Source organism: Staurois parvus, unplaced genomic scaffold (genome assembly GCF_062004578.1).
Source record: "Staurois parvus isolate SC_StPar_1 unplaced genomic scaffold, SC_StPar_1.0 ptg001366l, whole genome shotgun sequence".
Classification (NCBI taxonomy): Eukaryota; Metazoa; Chordata; class Amphibia; order Anura; family Ranidae; genus Staurois; species Staurois parvus.
Genome location: NW_028319162.1, coordinates 452,304 through 475,896, shown reverse-complemented (window position 1 = coordinate 475,896; position 23,593 = coordinate 452,304). Strand labels below are relative to the sequence as shown.

Sequence of the window (23,593 nt, the reverse complement as noted above, 5' to 3'; positions counted from 1 at the left end):
ATGTCCAAAGCCTCGAATATGCCAATCAGTACTGTTAAATCACCTATTAAGAAGTGGAAAGTTCTGGGATCTCTTGACCAGGTAGACCAAGAAAGATTGCAGCAATAACTGACAGAAGAATTGTCCGGGATTCAAAGAAAAACCCACAGGCAACCTCAAAAGAAATATAGGCTGCTCTGGAAAAAGATGTTATTGTTTTTAAGGAGTACAATCTTTTTAAAGTTCCATTACCTTGTTACGCAGGACTTTTGACAGTTCTTTTCTGCTCCCCATGGCTCAGTATCTAGCCTAGTCAGTGCTTCCACGTAAGAGCTAACAAACTCACTGACTATTTATACACTGACACTGATTGCAATGGAAGAAGCCACAGATGTGGGACATTAACCTCTAATTGGCATTTTAACCTGTGTCTGTACCAAGGCCAAACATTCCAGGGGGCGGAGACTTCTGATCCGGGGGGCGGAGACTTCTGATCCGGGGGGCGGAGACTTCTGATCCGGGGGCGGAGACTTCTGATCCGGGGGGCGGAGACTTCTGATCCGGGGGGCGGAGACTTCTGATCCGGGGAGAGGAGACTTCTGATCCGGGGAGAGGAGACTTCTGATCCGGGGAGCGGAGACTTCTGATCCGGGGAGAGGAGACTTCTGATCCGGGGAGCGGAGACTTCTGATCCGGGCCATTTGGGTGATTTCTCTTATCGATATGATTTAAAAAGGAGCCAATCAACTATTTGATAATAAATGGCTTCATATGATCATCATCCTTCAATAAAAGAGCATTTTTTGGCAGATCCGTCATATTCTCAATATCAATGCCAAAATTTCACAATTTCTGCCGGGGGAGGGAAACTTTTGAGCAAAACTGTATAGGTAAAGTTGATCCAGGGAATATCTGATTGCCTCTCGGGGGATCAGGAAGGAATTTTTTCCCTGCAGGAGCACATTGGATCGTGGTTTGCTGTTTTTTTTTTTGCCTTCTTCTAGATCCACTGTTGGGTGTAGATTATAACTTTTTTTTTTTCTATGGTTGAACTGGATGGACTTTTGTCTTTTTTCAGCCAGACTAACTACGTAGCTATACTATGTAACTATTATTATCGCTGCTGATATCGCCGCGTCATACAGTTTACCCAAGGTTGAGGATCAGGCTGATGCCGTTGGGTTGAAAAGTTACAATTTAAGTTTTAGGTTGAAGCCAAAAATCGGGAAGGGGCTCTTACATGTCTGGGTGGGATGGATTCATTTTTCAAGTGTGATTAGTGTAGAATACAGGTGGGAAAAGTTATTTTATTATTATTATCATTATTATTATTATATTATTATTATCATTATTATATTCTTAATATTTTATTATATTATATTCTTATTTTATTATATTATCATTATTATTATCATTATTTTATTATTATTATTATTTTTATTATATTATTTTATTGTTAATTTATTTTATTATTATTATTATATTATCATTATTATTCTATTATCATTATTATTATTATTATTATATTATCATTATTATTATTATTATTATTATTATTAATAATAATAAATAAATAAAAAATAATAAATAATCTAGAACACATTTTATGAAGCTCTGCATCAAAACAAATCACGGCAGGTTTCGGAATTCTCACCATCAAGGAAATGATGATCTCTATGCAATCTCTGTTTGCTGATCTCTAGTTCTCGCCCTCTATGGGGGGGCCGTAGTTCTCTCCATTCATGCTCAGACACCCGTCCTGTACCAATCCGTCGTTCCCCGATCTCGTGTTCCAGTTCCATTTTTTGTAAGGTGAGTTATTAAGAGAACGGGGACGTGGAACACGATGGATCTGTGGGATTTAGGTAACGTTTGTCTCTCCGGGACGCGCTGACCCCTTTCACATATCGTCCCATTAATTTGGCTAATTTTAGTTTTACTGCCCTAAACTTGGAGCTGACGGTTCCTACACAGAGGGGTCACTGGGGCATTCATACACTTTTAATGAGTTTTCAGGTTGGAGGATGTAGGGAGGTCATTGGATGGTGTGTGCTGTCAGAATGTTCAAACTTTTTTCTTTCTTTTTTTTGGAAATGTTACAATAGAAGGTGAAAAACAAAAACACAAATATCATCACTGCTGAGCACATAAAGTAGTGTGGGGTGATGTGGGGAACACACAGGGCCCCGGGACCTGCAAAGGGCAAAAAACAATTTCTGTCTGCTGCAGTGAGATCAGTGAATGAAGAACCTTTCTCTCCCTCCCTCCATTTCTTCATTCTCTTCCCGCCCCCCCCCCCCCACATTTTTTCTCTTCTCCCCTTTTTCTCTCTCTCATCTCCCTCTGCTATTTCTGCTCTCATCCGCTCTGTCTCCTCCCAATTCCCCACCCCACCCACTCTATCTCTCTCGTCTCCCATTTTCTTTATTTTCTCCTTTCTCTCTTCTTAGCCCACCCCATTCTTTCTTCCTTTCTCCACTTCTGCTATCCCCTCCCTTGCACCCCCCCCTTTGTTTTTTCTCTCCGCCCCCTCTCTCTCCTCTGCCCCTGCCCTGCTCATTCTCCTTTTCCTCTGCTCTTCCCCTACTCATTCTGCTTTCCCTTCTCCTCTGCTCCTCCCCTGCTCACCCCCCTTCTCCTCTACTCCTCCCCTGCTCATTCTCCTCCCCACCCCACCCAGTCTTTCTTCTCTCTCTCCCTCCTCTGCATCCTCCTTTTCCTCTCCCCTGCTCATTCTCCTCTCCTTCCTTCTCCTGTGCCCCTCCCCTGCTCATTCTCCTCTCCTCCCTTCTCCTGTGCCCCTCCCCTGCTCATTCTCCTCTCCTCCCTTCTCCTGTTTCCCTCCCCTGCTCATTCTCCTCTCCTCCCTTCTCCTGTGCCCCTCCCCTGCTCATTCTCCTCTCCTTCCTTCTCCTGTGCCCCTCCCCTGCTCATTCTCCTCTCCTTCCTTCTCCTGTGCCCCTCCCCTGCTCATTCTCCTCTCCTCCCTTCTCCTGTGCCCCTCCCCTGCTCATTCTCCTCTCCTCCCTTCTCCTGTGCCCCTCCCCTGCTCATTCTCCTCTCCTCCCTTCTCCTGTGCCCCTCCCCTGCTCATTCTCCTCTCCTCCCTTCTCCTGTGCCCCTCCCCTGCTCATTCTCCTCTCCTCCTTTCTCCTGTGCCCCTCCCCTGCTCATTTTTTTCACCCCTTCTCCTCTACTCCTCCCCTTCTCATTCCCCTCTCTGCTTCTCCCCGCCCTGCTCCTCTGCTCCTCCCCTGCTCATTCTCTTCTTCCCCCTTCTGCTCTGCCCATCCCCTGCTCATTATCCTTCCCACTCTTTTTTTTTTCTCTCTCTCCTTCCTCCACATCCCCCCCTTTCCCTCCCCCTTTCATTCTCCTCTCCTCCATTCTCCTCTGCCCCTCCCCTGCTTATTATCCTGACCCTCCCCTCCCAACCTTCTTTGTCTGCTCCCTTTCTCTTTTCTTCCTCCAGTTCTCCCCTCCCTCTGTCTCCTCTCCCTCCTCCCGACCCTCCCCTGCTCTTGCTCCTCAATCCCTCTCTCTTTCCTGCTTCTCTCCCCCCTTTTCTTCTTTGCTCCTGTCCCCCCCTCTTTGTTCTGTACCCCCCCATCCTTTGTTCTCTCTCTCCTCTTCCCCCCTGCTCTCCCCCCCACTTCTCTTTCATTTGTCCCCTCACTGTTGTTCTTATTTGTAATGTCTCACCTGTCCATGTCTCTCTGCCCCCCTCCATGACCATTGTGTATATGTACCTCTTCTGCATTGTGTGTAATGGCTCTTTGTGCCTCCCCAGCTGTGGACGTGGATGGAGGATCTTCAGAAGGAGCTCCTGGAAGACGTCTGTGCGGACTCGGTGGATGCCGTTCAGGAGCTGATCAAACAGTTCCAGCAGCAGCAGACGGCCACCCTGGACGGGACCCTCAATGTCATAAAGGAGGGCGAGGATCTCATCCAGCAACTCAGGTAAGGATGTAGGAAGCGAATGTACAGCAGCGGGTGTTCAGCCCTGTGTGGTCTTCAGATGTAGATTGTAAGCTCTTCTGTCCACCCTCCAGGGACTCGGCGGTGTCCAGTAATAAAGCTCCGCACAACAGCTCCATCAGCCACATCGAGTCGGTTCTGCAGCAGCTGGACGAAGCTCAGGTTCAGATGGAGGAACTCTTCCACGAGCGGAAGATCAAGCTGGACATCTTCCTGCAGCTCCGGATATTCGAGCAGTACACGATAGAGGTGAGGCTGCACCCCGATATCTGCATATCTATGGGACCCCCGATCAGGGGCGGACTGACCATTTGGAAACTCGGGCACTGCCCGAGGGCCCAGGGTCAGTAGGGGGCCCCATGAGATGCCCCTGGTACCTTTTTTCATAGGCTTTTTTGAGTTTGGGCAAGGACACAGGGGCCCCATGATCCCCTATTGCCCGGGGGGCCCCATGAGTTGTCAGTCCGCCCCTGCCCCCGACTGTGTGAGCAAATGTGCAGCAACTGGTACCCCATCATTAGTTGGATGCACACACCAGCTCTGTCTTCTGCTTGCTCCTTGTTGGCAAACTACAATTCCCAGCATGCCCTACCAAGCTAGCCAGAGTCTAGCCATCACCGGTGTGTTGTATTCACCTCACAACCAGATTGTCCATCCAGATCAGATTTTGATTGTTCCAAATGGTCTTTGTGTTTTTCAATACATACCTTATTCCCAGTCATCGTTGGGACTCTGTGCTTCTCTATGCAATGCAGGCAGATCATGGCTGGTGGGAGGGGCTAACAGGGTGCTCTCCATCGCTTCTTGAAAACATCCCAGCACCCTGCTTCAGTAGTCCTCTCAAGATCCGTCAGTCCTGATCCAAGCAGCGGGAGGAGTTATGCAAATATCAAAGTGCTTTGATGGGTGGATGTTGAATACAGAGAATACCGGGTCGGGTGATAGAATATCATGTGATATCTGAACAACATCTAAAAATTGCAATAGCAAAAATGAAAAAGTATAATGGCGGTGATCAGCAACTTGTAGCGGGACTGCGGCAGGCATTCTGACACTGGGGGTGGGAACTGACTTGGTGTCACTGACATCACTGGTGACACCTATACAGTGATCAGTGCTAATAAGAAGCACCGACACTGTACTAATGGCGCTGGGCAGGAAGGGGTTAACATCTGGGGCCATCAAAGGGTTACCTGTGTGCTGTGTTACTATGAGGCTATGTGATGTGTGTGTTTCACTGTAAGCATGCTGCTATGCAGAGCCATACAAAGCAGTGTGCAGGAGCTGACTGGGGAGAGATCTGTGTTGTTTATAAACAGGTCTCTCCCCCGGTCAGTGATACTCGGCAATCACCGGGTACCGGCAAGAAATTACCTGCCGGGACCCGGTGATTGACAGCCGAGGCCGCGAATGGCGACTACCCTAAAATGTAAAATCACGTATATATAATGCGTATACCCCATGTGTACCCCACCCTCACATATATATATATATATATATACATGATTTTGCACACTTGTGCCACCCTGTAGCAGTATTTCTGCTATAGGGCAGCACGAAAGCGGTTAAAAGAAAACAAAACTGTTCAAAAAAATGTAATCTCCAAAAATGCTGACGTCGTCCAGAGGCGGATGATGAAACACACAGGGCCGGGCTGAGACGTGACGTCACCACGCATTTTGGTGTGCGCTCGCGACCAGAAGGTCGGAGCGAACCCAGGTCTAATTTTAAGCCCGTGTACCTCTTGTGTGGCGAAGGGGAGGAGCCGGTACACCTGCGCAAGACTGGAGGGGAGGAGCTGGTACACCTGTGCAAGACTGGAGGGGAGGAGCCGATACACCTGTGCAAGACTGAAGGGGAGGAGCCGATACACCTGTGCAAGACTGAAAGGGAGGAACCGATACACCTGTGCAAGACTGAAGGGGAGGAGCTGGTACACCTGTGCAAGACTGAAAGGGAGGAACCGATACACCTGTGCAAGACTGAAGGGGAGGGGCCAGAACACCTATCCAAGACTGCAGGAGAGGACCCGGTACACCTGTCCAAGACTGAAGGGGAGGAGCTGGTACACCTGTGCAAGACTGATGGGGAGGAGCCGGTACACCTGTGCAAGACTGGAGGGGAGGGGCCGGTACACCTGTGCAAGACTGAAGGGGAGGAGCCGGTACACCTGTGCAAGACTGAAGGGGAGGAGTCGGTACACCTGTGCAAGACTGAAGGGGAGGAGCCGGTACACCTGTGCAAGACTGAAAGGGAGGAGTCGGTACACCTGTGCAAGACTGAAAGGGAGGAGTCGGTACACCTGTGCAAGACTGGAGGGGAGGCTGGAGGCCAGATTAAAAAGAGACCAACCTTCGGGTATTTATTGTGTCTGATGGCGGTTATATAGTTCCACAGACCTGCACCCCTGCACCCCCCTCCCCCGCACCTCCTGAAGGACATTAGCTGTCAGTGGTGAGCAGAGCTCATTAAAAGCGTTTTTGCTGATTTACAGTCTTTGCCGCCATCTTGGCGAGCTCTGCGATCGCCCGTCCGCTTCCACAATTCATTATGCTTCTCATCCTGAAAAGTGGTTTCCTTTGTCTCCAGGCCGGAGACTCCACATTGATCCTTGGATTGACTAATAAACCTCCATCCGCACCCCATACATGAAGGTTTACGCTCAGTGATCCCCCCTGGGGCCCCGCTGGATGACAAGCCCCTTAGTTTAATGGGCCCCATTAAAGAGGCAGCGTCTTAGAGTCGGCCGTGTTTAATTGCTGTAATTACAAGTTGTGACATTTTGTTTTTCTTTATTTCCTTTTTGGTGATTTGGTTTTGGTAACATTTATTTGGATAATTAAATCCAACGTTCTCCTTTTTAATGGGCAAAGTTTATGTGAGGACATGACACGTTGTATGGATGGGGAGGAGAGTTTGGAGGTGGCTGGATGAGCTCTGCTCTTCACAAAACCACAATCAGATTGGATCCTCTGTGCAGCATGTGACCTGTGGGAAGGTGACGCCGTAGAGCAGCGCCGATCCATCAACCTCCAATCAGATTGGATCTTCTGTGCAGCTATGTGACCTGCAGGAAGGTGGCACCGTAGAGCAGCGCCGATCCATCAGCCTCCAATCAGATTGGATCTTCTGTGCAGCATGTGACCTGTGGGAAGGTGGCACCGTAGAGCAGCGCCGATCCATCAGCCTCCAATCAGATTGGATCCTCTGTGCAGCATGTGACCTGCAGGAAGGTGGCGCCGTAGAGCAGCGCCGATACATCAACCTCCAATCAGATTGGATCTTCTGTGCAGCTATGTGACCTGTGGGAAGGTGACGCCGTAGAGCAGCGCCGATCCATCAGCCTCCAATCAGATTGGATCCTCTGTGCAGCATGTGACCTGTGGGAAGGTGGCGCCGTAGAGCAGCGCCGATCCATCAGCCTCCAATCAGATTGGATCCTCTGTGCAGCATGTGACTTGTGGGAAGGTGGCGCCGTAGAGCAGCGCCGATACATTTGCCTCTAATCAGATCAGAATTGCTGTGCAGGAAGATGGCATCATAGTGTGGAGCCGATCCAACCACCTCCAATCAGATTGGATCCTCTGTTCAGCTATGTGACCTGCAAGAAGATGACGCCGTAGAGCAGTGCAGATCCATTTGCCTCCAATCAGATTGGATCTTCTGTGCAGCTGTATGACCTGCAGGAAGGTAGTACCAGAGAGCAGAATGGGGGTGATGGTGGTCAGTGGCTGTAGGTACAGCCCTCCACTCTGGTCACATGATGTAGGGGTAGGTAACCGTGGCACTCCAACGGTTTGGGAACTACAAATCTCATGAGGCATTGCAGGGCTGACATCCATCGGGCATGACTCCAAGAGGCATGGGGGGGGGTGATGGGATTTATAGTTTCTCTACAGCCGGAATGCCGAGGCTGCCTACCCCTCATTCAGTACCCAATGGGAAAAGTCTCCATGAACCGCCTCTAAGCCGTGACATCCCTCCCCTGGCTGTGGATACACCAATCACTGGCCTTTATATTCTCACCGTTCTCCTGGCTACGCTTTCAGGTCAGGCTGACCCTCAGAGAGCGGACAAGGGAGGAGGAAGCTGAGGGATACAAAATCTGAACTGCAGCACTGACAGTGACATGTTGCGTGTGGGGGATGTTCAGGCAGGAGATGTTTTAGGAAAACGGGGGAGAATTTAATAAAGTTGTGTGTATGCGTTACTTTCAGGCGCCATGTTGACTCCTTAAGCTGTGTAATCCCCAATCAGTACCAGGATGGGGGGGGGGTCCAGTGCCCAGGGCAAGGGTCCAAAATTGTGCCCCTTCCACCACTGTTAATACATGTCATGGAATAGGTATTCTTTGCCCCCTTGTTTCTCCCCCCACCCTTGTCCCAGCCCTGCCCCTTCTGCCCCCCCACTTGTCCCAGCCCTGCCCCTTCTGCCCCCCCACTTGTCCCAGCCCTGCCCCTCACTTGTCCCAGCCCTGCCCCTTCTGCCCCCCCACTTGTCCCAGCCCTGCCCCTTCTGCCCCCCCACTTGTCCCAGCCCTGCCCCTCACTTGTCCCAGCCCTGCCCCTTCTGCCCTCTCCACTTGTCCCAGCCCTGCCCCTTCTGCCCCCCCCCTCTTGTCCCAGCCCTGCCCCTTCTGCCCCCCCCACTTGTCCCCTTGTCCCAGCCCTACCCCTTCTGCCCCCCCCCCACTTGTCCCAGCCCTGCCCCTTCTGCCCCCCCCCCACTTGTCCCAGCCCTGCCCCTTCTGCCCCCCCCCCACTTGTCCCAGCCCTGCCCCTTCTGCCCCCCCCCACTTGTCCCAGCCCTGCCCCTTCTGCCCCCCCCCCCACTTGTCCCAGCCCTGCCCCTTCTGCCCTTCCCACTTGTCCCAGCCCTGCCCCTTCTGCCCCCTCCCCTCTTGTCCCAGCCCTGCCCCTTCTGCCCCCCCCTTGTCCCAGCCCTGCCCCCAATACCCCGGCATCTGTCCTACAAAGCTGTCATCACCCCATACTTGGGGTGCCTCTTTCTAAAATAACCCCTTGCAGAGGGAATATCTCCGCCATTCTACAGGCGACACAAATAATTCCCATACTTGGTTTACTTCTATGTTCAATAGCTCCATCTATTGGCCATAATGTTGAATTTTTCTGAAATCTCTGGACTGGGACAGTTCCGCATTATGGCCACTATATGGGGCTGGCAAAGTAGTATATAGCTGGACTATTATTTATTTATTACATCGAGTTTATATAGCGCCAAAGGGTTTGCTCAGCGCTGTATGTTGTTGCTGGACTATGTTGTTCCCCCTGCGGTGGCGGGGTCTTTATCTGTTTCAGATGTTTTTGTTGCTGTCTGTGTTCCCTCTCAGGGGATCCTCTCTCTCTCTCTTTGTCCTGGTGTTACCGACACAAAAGCCAATTGTCGGGTGATTGGAAATCTTCCCATTGCTGAAGAGGAGATTTTCCTTCATTTCCTGTCTCTAGGACAAGAAGCTAAGGGAGATCCCCCCCCACTGAGACACAAACAGAAAAGATACTGACAAGGCTATTAACCCTTTCCTGCTTCATCCAAAATAAAACTTTGGCCTGTAGATTGACATAACACGTGACCTTTTCCCCCTTCATAACTGCAGTCCCTGCACCCCTCCTCTGCAGTGCACCCATCCCCTTCATATCTGCATCCCTCCTCTGCTCTGCACACCCCCCCTCCAAAACTGCATCCCCCGTACCCCTACTCTGCTCTGCCCCCATCCCCTCCAAAACTGCATCCCCGCACCCCTACTCTGCTCCCATCCCCTCCAATACTGCATCCCCGCACCCCTACTCTGCTCTGCCCCCATCCCCTCCAAAACTGCATCCCCCGCACCCCTACTCTGCCCCCATCCCCTCCAAAACTGCATCCCCCGCACCCCTACTCTGCCCCCATCCCCTCCAAAACTGCATCCCCCGCACCCCTACTCTTCCCTCATCCCCTTTAAACCTGCATCCCCCGCACCCCTACTCTGCCCTCATCTCCTCCAAAACTGTATCCCCTGCACCCCTACTCTGCCCTCATACCCTCCAAAACTGCATCCCCGCACCCCTACTCTGCCCTCATCCCCTCCAAAACTGCATCCCCGCACCCCTACTCTGCCCTCATCCCCTCAAACTGCATCCCCTGCTCCCCTACTCTGCTCTGCCCTCATCCCCTCCAAAACTGCATCCCCGCACCCCTACTCTGCCCTCATCCCCTCCAAAACTGCATCCCCCGCACCCCTACTCTGCCCCCATCCCCTCCAAAACTGCATCCCCCGCACCCCTACTCTTCCCTCATCCCCTTTAAACCTGCATCCCCCGCACCCCTACTCTGCCCTCATCTCCTCCAAAACTGTATCCCCTGCACCCCTACTCTGCCCTCATACCCTCCAAAACTGCATCCCCGCACCCCTACTCTGCCCTCATCCCCTCCAAAACTGCATCCCCGCACCCCTACTCTGCCCTCATCCCCTCAAACTGCATCCCCTGCTCCCCTACTCTGCTCTGCCCTCATCCCCTCCAAAACTGCATCCCCGCACCCCTACTCTGCCCTCATCCCCTCCAAAACTGCATCCCCTGCTCCCCTACTCTGCCCTCATCCCCTCAAACTGCATCCCCTGCTCCCCTACTCTGCTCTGACCTCATCCCCTCCAAAACTGCATCCCCTCACCCCTACGCTGCTCTGACCTCATCCCCTCCAAAACTGCATCCCCTCACCCCTACGCTGCTCTGCCCCCATCCCCTCCAAAACTGCATCCCCGCACCCCTACTCTGCTCTGCCCCCATCCTCTCCAAAACTGCATCCCCTCACCCCTACTCTGCCCTCATCCCCTCAAACTTCATCCCCTCACCCCTACTCTGCTCTGCCCCCATCCCCTCCAAAACTGCATCCCCCGGCACCCCTACTCTGCTCTGCCCCCATCCCCTCCAAAACTGCATCCCCCGCACCCCTACTCTGCTCTGCCCCCATCCCCTCCAAAACTGCATCCCCGCACCCCTACTCTGCTCTGCCCCCATCCCCTCCAAAACTGCATCCCCCGCACCCCTACTCTGCTCTGCCCCCATCCCCTCCAAAACTGCATCCCCCGCACCCCTACTCTGCCCCCATCCCCTCTAAAACTGCATCCCCCCGCACCCCTACTCTGCCCCCATCCCCTCCAAAACTGCATCCCCCGCACCCCTACTCTGCCCCCATCCCCTCCAAAACTGCATCCCCCGCACCCCTACTCTGCCCCCATCCCCTCTAAAACTGCATCCCCACGCACCCCTACTCTGCCCCCATCCCCTCTAAAACTGCATCCCCCGCACCCCTACGCTGCTCTGCATCCCTCTTTACCCCAAGTGCATCCCTGCACCCCTCATCTGCTCTGCTACACTCCCTACATTTCCCACACTTTTCTATACATACAAGATCCATTTTTTTCAATTGGGGAACATGCTGTGATGTGCTGAGAAGTCCTCATTCTACAGACACGGTTCAGGAGTCGTGGATTCTGTTATAATCGGGTTATTGATTGTATGAATTGTTGGTTGTTTTCTTATCCTCCCTGGCAGTATTCCCGAGCAGAGTGAACTGACCGTTCGAGCACTCAGGCAATGCCCGAGGGCCCAGGGTCAGTAAGGGGCCCCAATGAAATGCCCCTGGTACCTTTTTTATATGCTTTTTTGGGTGTGCTTTGAGTGTGGGCAAGGCCACAGGGGCCCCGTGATCCCCTATTGCCCAGGGGCCCCATAAGTTGTCAGTCCATCCCTGTTCCTGAGTGTAGCTCGGGGTAAACTTTCAGTACCAAAAGCGGTGACCCCGAGCTACACTGGGGATTACCCTGCACTTACCTTGTCCTGCGCTAACGCGATGTCCCCCCTGCAGCGTCCCCGGCCATCTCCTCCGGCCAATGCCGGCATCCATCTTCCGGGTTCCGTTCCCTGCAACGTCGGGACGTACGGGGGATGAAACGGCGGGAAATAAAAAAATGTTAAAAGTGACATTCACTAAATACACTAAAATCACATAGTATAACATTCCTGTATCCAACCATTTCACATACATTGTGTCCCGAGTGCTTTGTCCGGCGCCCTGCCTGCATTTTTACCGCCCTTTCTGCCTGGAAACTGAGAAACGTCCATGGCGTCCAAAAAGCGTCCCTTTAGGTCAGACGCGGTTTTAGACCGGCTAGAGAACAGCGATAGTAAATCAGAACCACTTGCAGAATTGAGTGATAATGATTGGTGGGGGAAATTCCTCATCAGACACTGAAAACGATTCTGTGACTGAGCTCAGCGATGGGCCAACTTGGCGCTATATTTCACATTTCAGTGTTTTTGGTTTGATTATATTATTGAATTACATTTATTATTATTATATTATTATTCTTTATGATTATTTATTAAATTATAATTTATGATTTCGTGTTTCAAGTTTTATCCTCCCCGGGATGTTCACTAGACTCTTGTCCGGACAGATTTCAGGGAGTTATTCCTAAAAATTACAGGCCGACAATAAACAAAATACATATTTCCATGCAAAAAAATGTACCGCTTTGAACACAGAAATATGGACACAATCAGACCGCTAGGGAGGTTAATAGCTAAATTGACTGTTTTTTGTTGTGTTTTTTTATTTTACAGTTGCAAGAAAAAGTATGTGAACCCCTTGGGATTACGTGGAGTTTTGCATGAATTGGGCATAAAATGTGCTCTGAACGTCATCTAAGTCACAACAATAGAAGAACACAGTCTGCTGAACATAATACTACACAAACATTAGATGTTGCCATGGTGTAATTGCACATAACATGTAAACATTCACAGTGCAGGGAGGAAAAAGTATGTGAACCTTTGGACTTGATAACTGGTTGACCCTCCATTGGCAGCAATAACCTCAACCAAACGTTTCCTGTAGTTGCAGATCAGACCTGCACAACGATCTGGAGTCATTTTGGGCCCCTCCTCTTCACAAAACTGTTTCAGTGTAGCAATATTCTTGGGATGTCTGGTGTGAATCGCTCTCTTAAGGTCATGCCACAGCATTTCAATGGGGTTGAGGTCAGGACTCTGACTGGGCCACTCCAGAAGGCGTATTCTGTGCTGTTGCAGCCATTGTTTTGTTGAATGACTTGTATGCTTTGGGTCATTGTCCTGTTGCATCACCCATCCTCTGCGGAGCTTCAGTTGGCGGACAGATGGTCGTACGTTTTCCTGCAAAATGTCTTGATAAACTCTGGAATTCATTTTCCCATCAATGACAACAATCCGTCCAGCCCTGAGGCAGCAAAGCAGCCCCAAACCATGATGCTCCCTCCGCCATGTTTCACAGTGGGGATGAGGTTTTGATGTTGGTGTGCTGGGCCTTTTTTTCTCCACACATAGTGTTGTGTGTTCTTCCCAAACAACTCAATCTTGGTTTCATCTGTCCACAGTATATTCTGCCAGTAGTGCTGTGGAACATCCAGGTGCTCTTTTGCAAACTTCAAACGTGCTGTAATATTCTTTTTGGACAGCAATGGCTTCCTCCGTGGTGTCCTCCCATGTACTCCATTCTTGTTTCATGTTTTCCTGATTGTAGATGTGTCAACAAAAATGTCAGCATGTGCCAGAGATTTCTGTAGGTCTTTAGCTGACACTCTGGGATTCTTCTTTACCTCATGCAGCATTCTGCGCTGTGCTCTTGCAGTCATTTTTACAGGACGACCACGCCTAGGGAGAGTAGCAACAGTGCTAAACTTTCTCCATTTGTAGACAGTCTGTCTTACCGTGGACACAGGAACATCAAGGCTCAAGGAGATACTTTTGTAACCCTTTCCAGCTTCATGCAAGTCAACAATTCTTGATGGTAGGTCTTCTGAGAGCTCTTTTCTGCGAGGCATGGTTCACATCAGACAGTGCTTCTTGAAACCAGCAAACCCAAAACAGGTGTCAGCAACACATCCAATATCATCACACTGATTGGAGTCAAGGTTGGCTCACTCCTGGCTCCAGTTAGCTCTGGGAGAAGTCATTAAGCTAGGGCCTCACATACTTTTTCCTCCCTGCACTGTGAATGTTTACATGTTATGTGCAATTAAACCATGGCATCATCTAATGTTTGTGTAGTATTATGTTCAGCAGACTGTGTTCTTCTATTGTTGTGACTTAGATGATGTTCAGAGCACATTTTATGCCCAATTCATGCAAAACTCCACGCAATCCCAAGGGGTTCACATACTTTTTCTTGCAACTGTATATGTGTGTTTAAAGAAAAATGTAAAAATAAAATCTGAATTAAAAGAAAAAAATCAGAATATACAATATTATAAGTTGGAAATGGACTCTTCTCTTTTAAAAAAAATACATTTAATATCATATTAATGAGTATGGAGCGGTATTAATGTGTGTTTTTATAGCTGCCTGCTGGTGTTCTACTATAGGCAAAGACACATTGTGGTGTTCATGTATTACGGAAATACTTCAACTGAAAGATACAAATAAATCGTGAACATCTCGGCTTAAGATGCGAAGGAATAATGCTGTCGCAGTGCTTCTTGCAGCGGAGTTCCACCCAAAAGGGGAAGTGCCGCTTTAAGGCTTTGTTCCCTGCTCCCCATTAAGGATTGGCAGCTTTGGGGAGCGGCTACCCGAAGATGACAGGTACCCGCTCCCACTTCCACTGCGATCGCCTAAGGCGATCGGAAGCGAAAGATGTCCTCCCTCCCCGTAGTCTTCTGGGCCACGTGACAGGTCCCAGAAGACAACGGGGCCATTCAAAAAGCGCAGCGCTTCTCACGCATGCACAGTGGCTAACCGGCTGTGAAGCCGCATGCTTTCCCAGCCAGGTGCCCACACTGAAGATGCCGGGGAGAGAAGACGGCCGATGAAACCAGTGGTGATGAGGACACGGCTGGACCGAGGGACAGATAAGTGATCGATGGTGAGGACACAGCTGGACCGAGGGACAGGTAAGTGATCGATGGTGAGGACACCGCTGGACCGAGGGACAGGTAAGTGATCGATGGTGAGGACACCGCTGGACCGAGGGACAGGTAAGTGATCGATGGTGAGGACACAGCTGGACCGAGGGACAGGTAAGTGATCGATGGTGAGGACACCGCTGGACCGAGGGATAGGTAAGTGATTGGTGGTGAGGACACCACCGGACCGAGGGAAAGATAAGTGATCGGGGGTGAGGACACGGCTGGACCGAGGGACAGGTAAGTGATCGGTGGTGAGGACACCGCTGGACAAGTAAGTGATCGGGGGTGAGGACATCGCTGGACCGATGGACAGGTAAGTGATCGGTGGTGAGGACACCGCTGGACCGAGGGACAGGTAAGTGCTCGGGGGTGAGGACACCGCTGGACCGAGGGACAGGTAAGTGATCGGTGGTGAGGACACCGCTGGACTGAGGGTCAGGTAAGTGATTGGTGGTGAGGACACCGCTGGACCGAGGGAAAGGTAAGTGATTGGTGGTGAGGACACGGCTGGACCGAGGGACAGGTAAGTGATTGGTGGTGAGGACATTGCTGGACCGAGGGACAGGTAAGTGATTGGTGGTGAGGACACCGCTGGACTGAGGGACAGGTAAGTGGCTGTATTGTAAAAGTCAGCAGCTACAGTTTTTGTAGCTGCTGACTTTTTATTTATTTTGTTTCAGTTGGAACTCCGCTTTAAGCATTGATGTCTCTGCTGTGTTCCCACATTAGGTGACGGCTGAACTGGACGCTTGGAATGAGGACCTCCTCCGGCAGATGAACGACTTTAACACAGAAGACCTGAATTTGGCAGAACAGCGGCTACAGCGGCACAAGGAGCGAAAACTAGCCATGAACAACATGACCTTCGAGGTGATCCAGCAGGGTCAGGACCTCCACCAATACATCATGGAGGTTCAAGCTTCAGGTTAGTGCGGTCCAGGCTTCTATGACTTGGGACAGTCCATCTCTCCATCCTTCAGTGGAATTAGGGACACCATGATAGATGTATGGAAGCTTCCATCGCCAACTTTGCTTTAAAGGTGTAAACTCTGGACTGCCATCCATGTCCGGGCTTCTTAGAAAGTCATTGACCCTGGACAAGCATGCTCCCAGTGAAGGTTTAACCCCTATACTGCCTTCATTTCTCATTAGGTGGTGACGCAGGCTGAAGATGACAGCCCCAGAGCCTGTACAGTTGAAAAAATAAATCTTAATCCTAACCCTAAAGGCACGACCCTAAATCCCACTATGAGGTCTAATGCCCTAAACTCTACTTTTGTACTTAGCCTTCCAAAGACCCCAACCTTAATCTGATTTCCCCCAACCTTAATCTGATCTCCCCCAACCTTAATCTGATCTCCCCCAACCTTAATCTGATCTCCCCCAACCTTAATCTGATCTCCCCCCAACCTTAATCTGATCTCCCCCCAACCTTAATCTGCTCTCCCCCCAACCTTAATCTGATCTCCCCCAACCTTAATCTGATCTCCCCCAACCTTAATCTGATCTCCCCCCAACCTTAATCTGATCTCCCCCCAACCTTAATCTGATCTCCCCCCAACCTTAATCTGCTCTCCCCCCAACCTTAATCTGCTCTCCCCCCAACCTTAATCTGCTCTCCCCCCAACCTTAATCTGCTCTCCCCCCAACCTTAATCTGCTCTCCCCCCAACCTTAATCTGCTCTCCCCCCAACCTTATTCTGCTCTCCCCCCAACCTTAATCTGATCTCCCCCCAACCTTAGTCTGATCTCCCCCCAACCTTAGTCTGATCTCCCCCCAACCTTAATCTGATCTCCCCCCAACCTTAATCTGATCTCCCCCCAACCTTAATCTGATCTCCCCCCAACCTTAATCTGATCTCCCCCCAACCTTAATCTGATCTCCCCCCAACCTTAATCTGATCTCCCCCCAACCTTAATCTGATCTCCCCCAACCTTAATCTGATCTCCTCCATCCTTAATCTGATCTCCAACCTTAATCTGATCTCCTCCATCCTTTATCTGATCTCTATACATTAATCATAACCCCAAAATCTTTTTATAAACTCTGACTCTAGCCTTAACCCCTAACTTTAAGCCTAACCCAGAAACCCCCTAACTCAGGGGTGTCAAACTGGTGGCCCTCCAGCTGTTGCGAAACTACAAGTCCCATCATGCCTCTAACTTTGGGTTTCATGCTTGTAACTGTCAGTCTTACAATGCCTCATGGGACTTGTAGTTTGGCAACAGCTGGAGGGCCACCAGTTTGACACCCGTGCTCTAACTGTAACCCTAACCCTTTGATTCTAAGACTAACCTCAACCTAAACCCAACATCAATCTTATTCATACCTAGCCCTGAACTCCGAACATATCCAAGTTTTCAACTTTAACCCTGAGCCTTACCATAACTGTCCCCCTAAACTACCTCCTGTCTCCAGTTCTATCCCTAAACTACCTCCCGTCTCCAGTTCTATCCCTAAACTACCTCCCGTCTCCAGTTCTAGCCCTAAACTACCTCCCGTCTCCAGTTCTAGCCCTAAACTACCTCCCGTCTCCAGTTCTAGCCCTAAACTACCTCCCGTCTCCAGTTCTAGCCCTAAACTACCTCCCGTCTCCAGTTCTAGCCCTAAACTACCTCCCGTCTCCAGTTCTAGCCCTAAACTACCTCCCGTCTCCAGTTCTAGCCCTAAACTACCTCCCGTCTCCAGTTCTAGCCCTAAACTTCCTCCCGTCTCCAGTTCTATCCCTAAACTTCCTCCCGTCTCCAGTTCTATCCCTAAACTTCCTCCCGTCTCCAGTTCTATCCCTAAACTACCTCCCGTCTCCAGTTCTATCCCTAAACTACCTCCCGTCTCCAGTTCTATCCCTAAACTACCTCCCGTCTCCAGTTCTATCCCTAAACTACCTCCCGTCTCCAGTTCTAGCCCTAAACTACCTCCCGTCTCCAGTTCTAGCCCTAAACTACCTCCCGTCTCCAGTTCTAGCCCTAAACTACCTCCCGTCTCCAGTTCTAGCCCTAAACTACCTCCCGTCTCCAGTTCTAGCCCTAAACTACCTCCCGTCTCCAGTTCTAGCCCTAAACTACCTCCCGTCTCCAGTTCTAGCCCTAAACTACCTCCCGTCTCCAGTTCTAGCCCTAAACAACCTTCTGTCTCCAGTTCTAGCCCTAAACAACCTTCTGTCTCCAGTTCTAGCCCTAAACTACCTCCCGTCTCCAGTTCTATCCCTAAACTACCTCCCGTCTCCAGTTCTATCCCTAAACTACCTCCCGTCTCCAGTTCTATCCCTAAACTACCTCCCGTCTCCAGTTCTATCCCTAAACTACCTCCCGTCTCCAGTTCTATCCCTAAACTACCTCCCGTCTCCAGTTCTATCCCTAAACTACCTCCCGTCTCCAGTTCTATCCCTAAACTGCCTCCCGTCTCCAGTTCTATCCCTAAACTGCCTCCCGTCTCCAGTTCTATCCCTAAACTACCTCCCGTCTCCAGTTCTATCCCTAAACTGCCTCCCGTCTCCAGTTCTATCCCTAAACTACCTCCCGTCTCCAGTTCTATCTCTAAACTACCTCCCGTCTCCAGTTCTATCTCTAAACTACCTCCCGTCTCCAGTTCTATCCCTAAACTACCTCCCGTCTCCAGTTCTATCCCTAAACTACCTCCCGTCTCCAGTTCTATCCCTAAACTACCTCCCGTCTCCAGTTCTAGCCCTAAACTACCTCCCGTCTCCAGTTCTATCCCTAAACTACCTCCCGTCTCCAGTTCTATCCCTAAACTACCTCCCGTCTCCAGTTCTATCCCTAAACTACCTCCCGTCTCCAGTTCTATCCCTAAACTACCTCCCGTCTCCAGTTCTAGCCCTAAACTACCTCCCGTCTCCAGTTCTATCCCTAAACTACCTCCCGTCTCCAGTTCTATCCCTAAACTACCTCCCGTCTCCAGTTCTATCCCTAAACTACCTCCCGTCTCCAGTTCTATCCCTAAACTACCTCCCGTCTCCAGTTCTATCCCTAAACTACCTCCCGTCTCCAGTTCTATCCCTAAACTACCTCCCGTCTCCAGTTCTAGCCCTAAACTACCTCCCGTCTCCAGTTCTAGCCCTAAACTACCTCCCGTCTCCAGTTCTAGCCCTAAACTACCTCCCGTCTCCAGTTGTAGCCCTAAACTACCTCCCGTCTCCAGTTGTAGCCCTAAACTACCTCCCGTCTCCAGTTGTAGCCCTAAACTACCTCCCGTCTCCAGTTGTAGCCCAAAACTACCTCCCGTCTCCAGTTCTATCCCTAAACAACCTCCAGTTCTATCCCTAAACTACCTCCCGTCTCCAGTTCTATCCCTAAACTACCTCCCGTCTCCAGTTCTATCCCTAAACTACCTCCCGTCTCCAGTTCTATCCCTAAACTACCTCCCGTCTCCAGTTCTATCCCTAAACTACCTCCCGTCTCCAGTTCTATCCCTAAACTACCTCCCGTCTCCAGTTCTAGCCCTAAACTACCTCCCGTCTCCAGTTCTATCCCTAAACTACCTCCCGTCTCCAGTTGTAGCCCTAAACTACCTCCCGTCTCCAGTTGTAGCCCTAAACTACCTCCCGTCTCCAGTTGTAGCCCTAAACTACCTCCCGTCTCCAGTTGTAGCCCAAAACTACCTCCCGTCTCCAGTTCTATCCCTAAACAACCTCCAGTTCTATCCCTAAACTACCTCCCGTCTCCAGTTCTATCCCTAAACTACCTCCCGTCTCCAGTTCTATCCCTAAACTACCTCCCGTCTCCAGTTCTATCCCTAAACTGCCTCCCGTCTCCAGTTCTATCCCTAAACTGCCTCCCGTCTCCAGTTCTATCCCTAAACTGCCTCCCGTCTCCAGTTCTATCCCTAAACTGCCTCCCGTCTCCAGTTCTATCCCTAAACTACCTCCCGTCTCCAGTTCTATCCCTAAACTACCTCCCGTCTCCAGTTCTATCCCTAAACTACCTCCCGTCTCCAGTTCTATCCCTAAACTACCTCCCGTCTCCAGTTCTATCCCTAAACTACCTCCCGTCTCCAGTTCTAGCCCTAAACTACCTCCCGTCTCCAGTTCTAGCCCTAAACTACCTCCCGTCTCCAGTTCTAGCCCTAAACTACCTCCCGTCTCCAGTTCTATCCCTAAACTACCTCCCGTCTCCAGTTCTATCCCTAAACTACCTCCCGTCTCCAGTTCTATCCCTAAACTACCTCCCGTCTCCAGTTCTAGCCCTAAACTACCTCCCGTCTCCAGTTCTATCCCTAAACTACCTCCCGTCTCCAGTTCTATCCCTAAACTACCTCCCGTCTCCAGTTCTATCCCTAAACTACCTCCCGTCTCCAGTTCTATCCCTAAACTACCTCCCGTCTCCAGTTCTAGCCCTAAACTTCCTCCCGTCTCCAGTTCTAGCCCTAAACTACCTCCCGTCTCCAGTTCTAGCCCTAAACTTCCTCCCGTCTCCAGTTCTAGCCCTAAACTACCTCCCGTCTCCAGTTCTAGCCCTAAACTACCTCCCGTCTCCAGTTGTAGCCCTAAACTACCTCCCGTCTCCAGTTGTAGTCCTAAACTACCTCCCGTCTCCAGTTCTATCCCTAAACAACCTCCAGTTCTATCCCTAAACTACCTCCCGTCTCCAGTTCTATCCCTAAACTACCTCCCGTCTCCAGTTCTATCCCTAAACTACCTCCCGTCTCCAGTTCTAGCCCTAAACTACCTCCCGTCTCCAGTTCTAGCCCTAAACTACCTCCCGTCTCCAGTTCTATCCCTAAACTACCTCCCGTCTCCAGTTCTATCCCTAAACTACCTCCCGTCTCCAGTTCTATCCCTAAACTACCTCCCGTCTCCAGTTCTAGCCCTAAACTACCTCCCGTCTCCAGTTCTATCCCTAAACTGCCTCCCGTCTCCAGTTCTATCCCTAAACTGCCTCCCGTCTCCAGTTCTATCCCTAAACTGCCTCCCGTCTCCAGTTCTATCCCTAAACTGCCTCCCGTCTCCAGTTCTATCCCTAAACTGCCTCCCGTCTCCAGTTCTATCCCTAAACTGCCTCCCGTCTCCAGTTCTATCCCTAAACTACCTCCCGTCTCCAGTTCTATCCCTAAACTACCTCCCGTCTCCAGTTCTATCCCTAAACTACCTCCCGTCTCCAGTTCTATCCCTAAACTACCTCCCGTCTCCAGTTCTATCCCTAAACTACCTCCCGTCTCCAGTTCTATCCCTAAACTACCTCCCGTCTCCAGTTCTATCCCTAAACTACCTCCCGTCTCCAGTTCTAGCCCTAAACTACCTCCCGTCTCCAGTTCTAGCCCTAAACTTCCTCCCGTCTCCAGTTGTAGCCCTAAACTACCTCCCGTCTCCAGTTGTAGCCCTAAACTACCTCCCGTCTCCAGTTGTAGCCCTAAACTACCTCCCGTCTCCAGTTGTAGCCCTAAACTACCTCCCGTCTCCAGTTGTAGCCCTAAACTACCTCCCGTCTCCAGTTGTAGCCCTAAACTACCTCCCGTCTCCAGTTGTAGCCCTAAACTACCTCCCATCTCCAGTTCTAGCCCTAAACAACCTCCAGTTCTAGCCCTAAACTACCTCCCGCCTCCAGTTCTATCCCTAAACTACCTCCCGTCTCCAGTTCTATCCCTAAACTACCTCCCGTCTCCAGTTCTAGCCCTAAACAACCTCCCGTCTCCAGTTCTAGCCCTAAACTACCTCCCGTCTCCAGTTCTAGCCCTAAATTTAACACTTATCAAACGTTTAACCGCAATGTCAATCCTAAATATAATCCTAAACTCTAATGCTAGACCTTATTGTACCTCTTATTCATACATTATGAACATCTTAAGATACCTTTTAAACCACGACCTTAACTCCACCCCTAACTAAACACTAATCCTTTACCTCTTACCCTTATACATAGTGTGAGCCCCAGCAGTATCCAAATCCTGGACTTTACCCCCTAACTGGAACTCTAAATCTCTAAGCTCTGCCCAATTCAAACCTTAACAAAAACTCTTACCCCTAACCCTCTTGTAACATTAACTCTACCCCTCCCATTACTTCTAAGTCCAGCTTCAGTCAAACCTCAGTTCTGACTCTTAACGCTATTGGGTGATGATTGGACGCAACGCTGTAGAGATGGTGGGACTTTATGGAAGCTGTAGGATCTGGTGACCTCCATGAATGGACTATACCCCTAATGGGTGGTGATAGGACTTAATGCTGTAGAGGTGATGGACCTTATGGACGCTGTAGGATCTGGTGACCGCCATGAATGGACTATACCCCTAATGGGTGGTGATAGGACTTAATGCTGTAGAGGTGATGGACCTTATGGACGCTGTAGGATCTGGTGACCGCCATGAATGGACTATACCCCTAATGGGTGGTGATAGGACTTAATGCTGTAGAGATGATGGACCTTATGGAAGCTGTAGGACCTTATGACCTCCATGGATGGACTATACCCTAATGGGTGGTGATAGGACATAACACTGTAGAGATGGTGGGACCTTATGGGAGCTGTAGGATCTGGTGACCTCTATGAATGGACTATACCCCTAATGGGTGGTGATAGGACTTAATGCTGTAGAGATGATGGACCTTATGGAAGCTGCAGGACCCTATGACCTCCATGGATGGACTATACCCCTAATGGATGGTAATAGGACATAATGCTATAGAGATGGTGGGACCTTATGGAAGCTGTAGGATCTGGTTACCTCCATGGATGGTCTATACCCCTAAAGGGTGGCGATAGGACTTTATGCTGTAGAGATGATAGACCTTATGGAAGCTGTAGGACCTTATGGAAGCTGTAGGACCTATGACCTCCATGAATGGACTATACCCTAATGGGTGGTGATAGGACATAACACTGTAGAGATGGTGGGACCTTATGGGAGCTGTAGGATCTGGTGACTTCCATGGATGGTCTATACACCTAATGGGGTGCGATAGGACTTAATGCTGTAGAGATGATGGACCTTATGGAAGCTGTAGCTCCTTATGACCTCCATGGATGGACTATACCCCTAATAGATGGTAATAGGACATAATTCTGTAGAGATGGTGGGACCTTATGGAAGCTGTAGGATCTGGTTACCTCCATGGATGGTCTATACCCCTAAAGGGTGGCGATAGGACTTTATGCTGTAGAGATGATAGACCTTATGGAAGCTGTAGGACCTTATGGAAGCTGTAGGACCTATGACCTCCATGAATGGACTATACCCTAATGGGTGGTGATAGGACATAACACTGTAGAGATGGTGGGACCTTATGGGAGCTGTAGGATCTGGTGACTTCCATGGATGGTCTATACACCTAATGGGGTGCGATAGGACTTAATGCTGTAGAAATGATGGACCTTATGGAAGCTGTAGCTCCTTATGACCTCCATGGATGGACTATACCCCTAATAGATGGTAATAGGACATAATTCTGTAGAGATGGTGGGACCTTATGGAAGCTGTAGGCTCTGGTGACTTCCATGGATGGTCTATACCCCTAATGGGTGGTGATAGGACTTAATGCTGTGGAAATGATAGACCTTATGGAAGCTGTAGGACCTTATGGAAGCTGTAGGACCTTATGACCTCCATGGATGGACTATACCCCTAATAGATGGTAATAGGACATAATGTTGTAGAGATGGTGGGACCTTATGGAAGCTGTAGGATCTGGTGACTTCCATGGATGGTCTATACACCTAATGGGTGGCGATAGGACTTAATGC

The 23,593-nt window shown here is 50.2% G+C and overlaps 1 protein-coding gene across 1 annotated transcript in view; it reads left to right on the top strand.

Annotated features, from left to right (window-relative positions):
• Positions 1-23,593, top strand: part of LOC149436376 (kalirin) — a 162,160-nt gene that overhangs the window by 32,343 nt on the left and 106,224 nt on the right. The window contains exons 5-7 of the mRNA XM_089661685.1: positions 3,770-3,939; positions 4,032-4,206; positions 15,629-15,824. Coding sequence (XP_089517811.1) covers positions 3,770-3,939; positions 4,032-4,206; positions 15,629-15,824 — 541 coding nt within the window. The remainder of the gene's footprint in view (positions 1-3,769; positions 3,940-4,031; positions 4,207-15,628; positions 15,825-23,593) is intronic.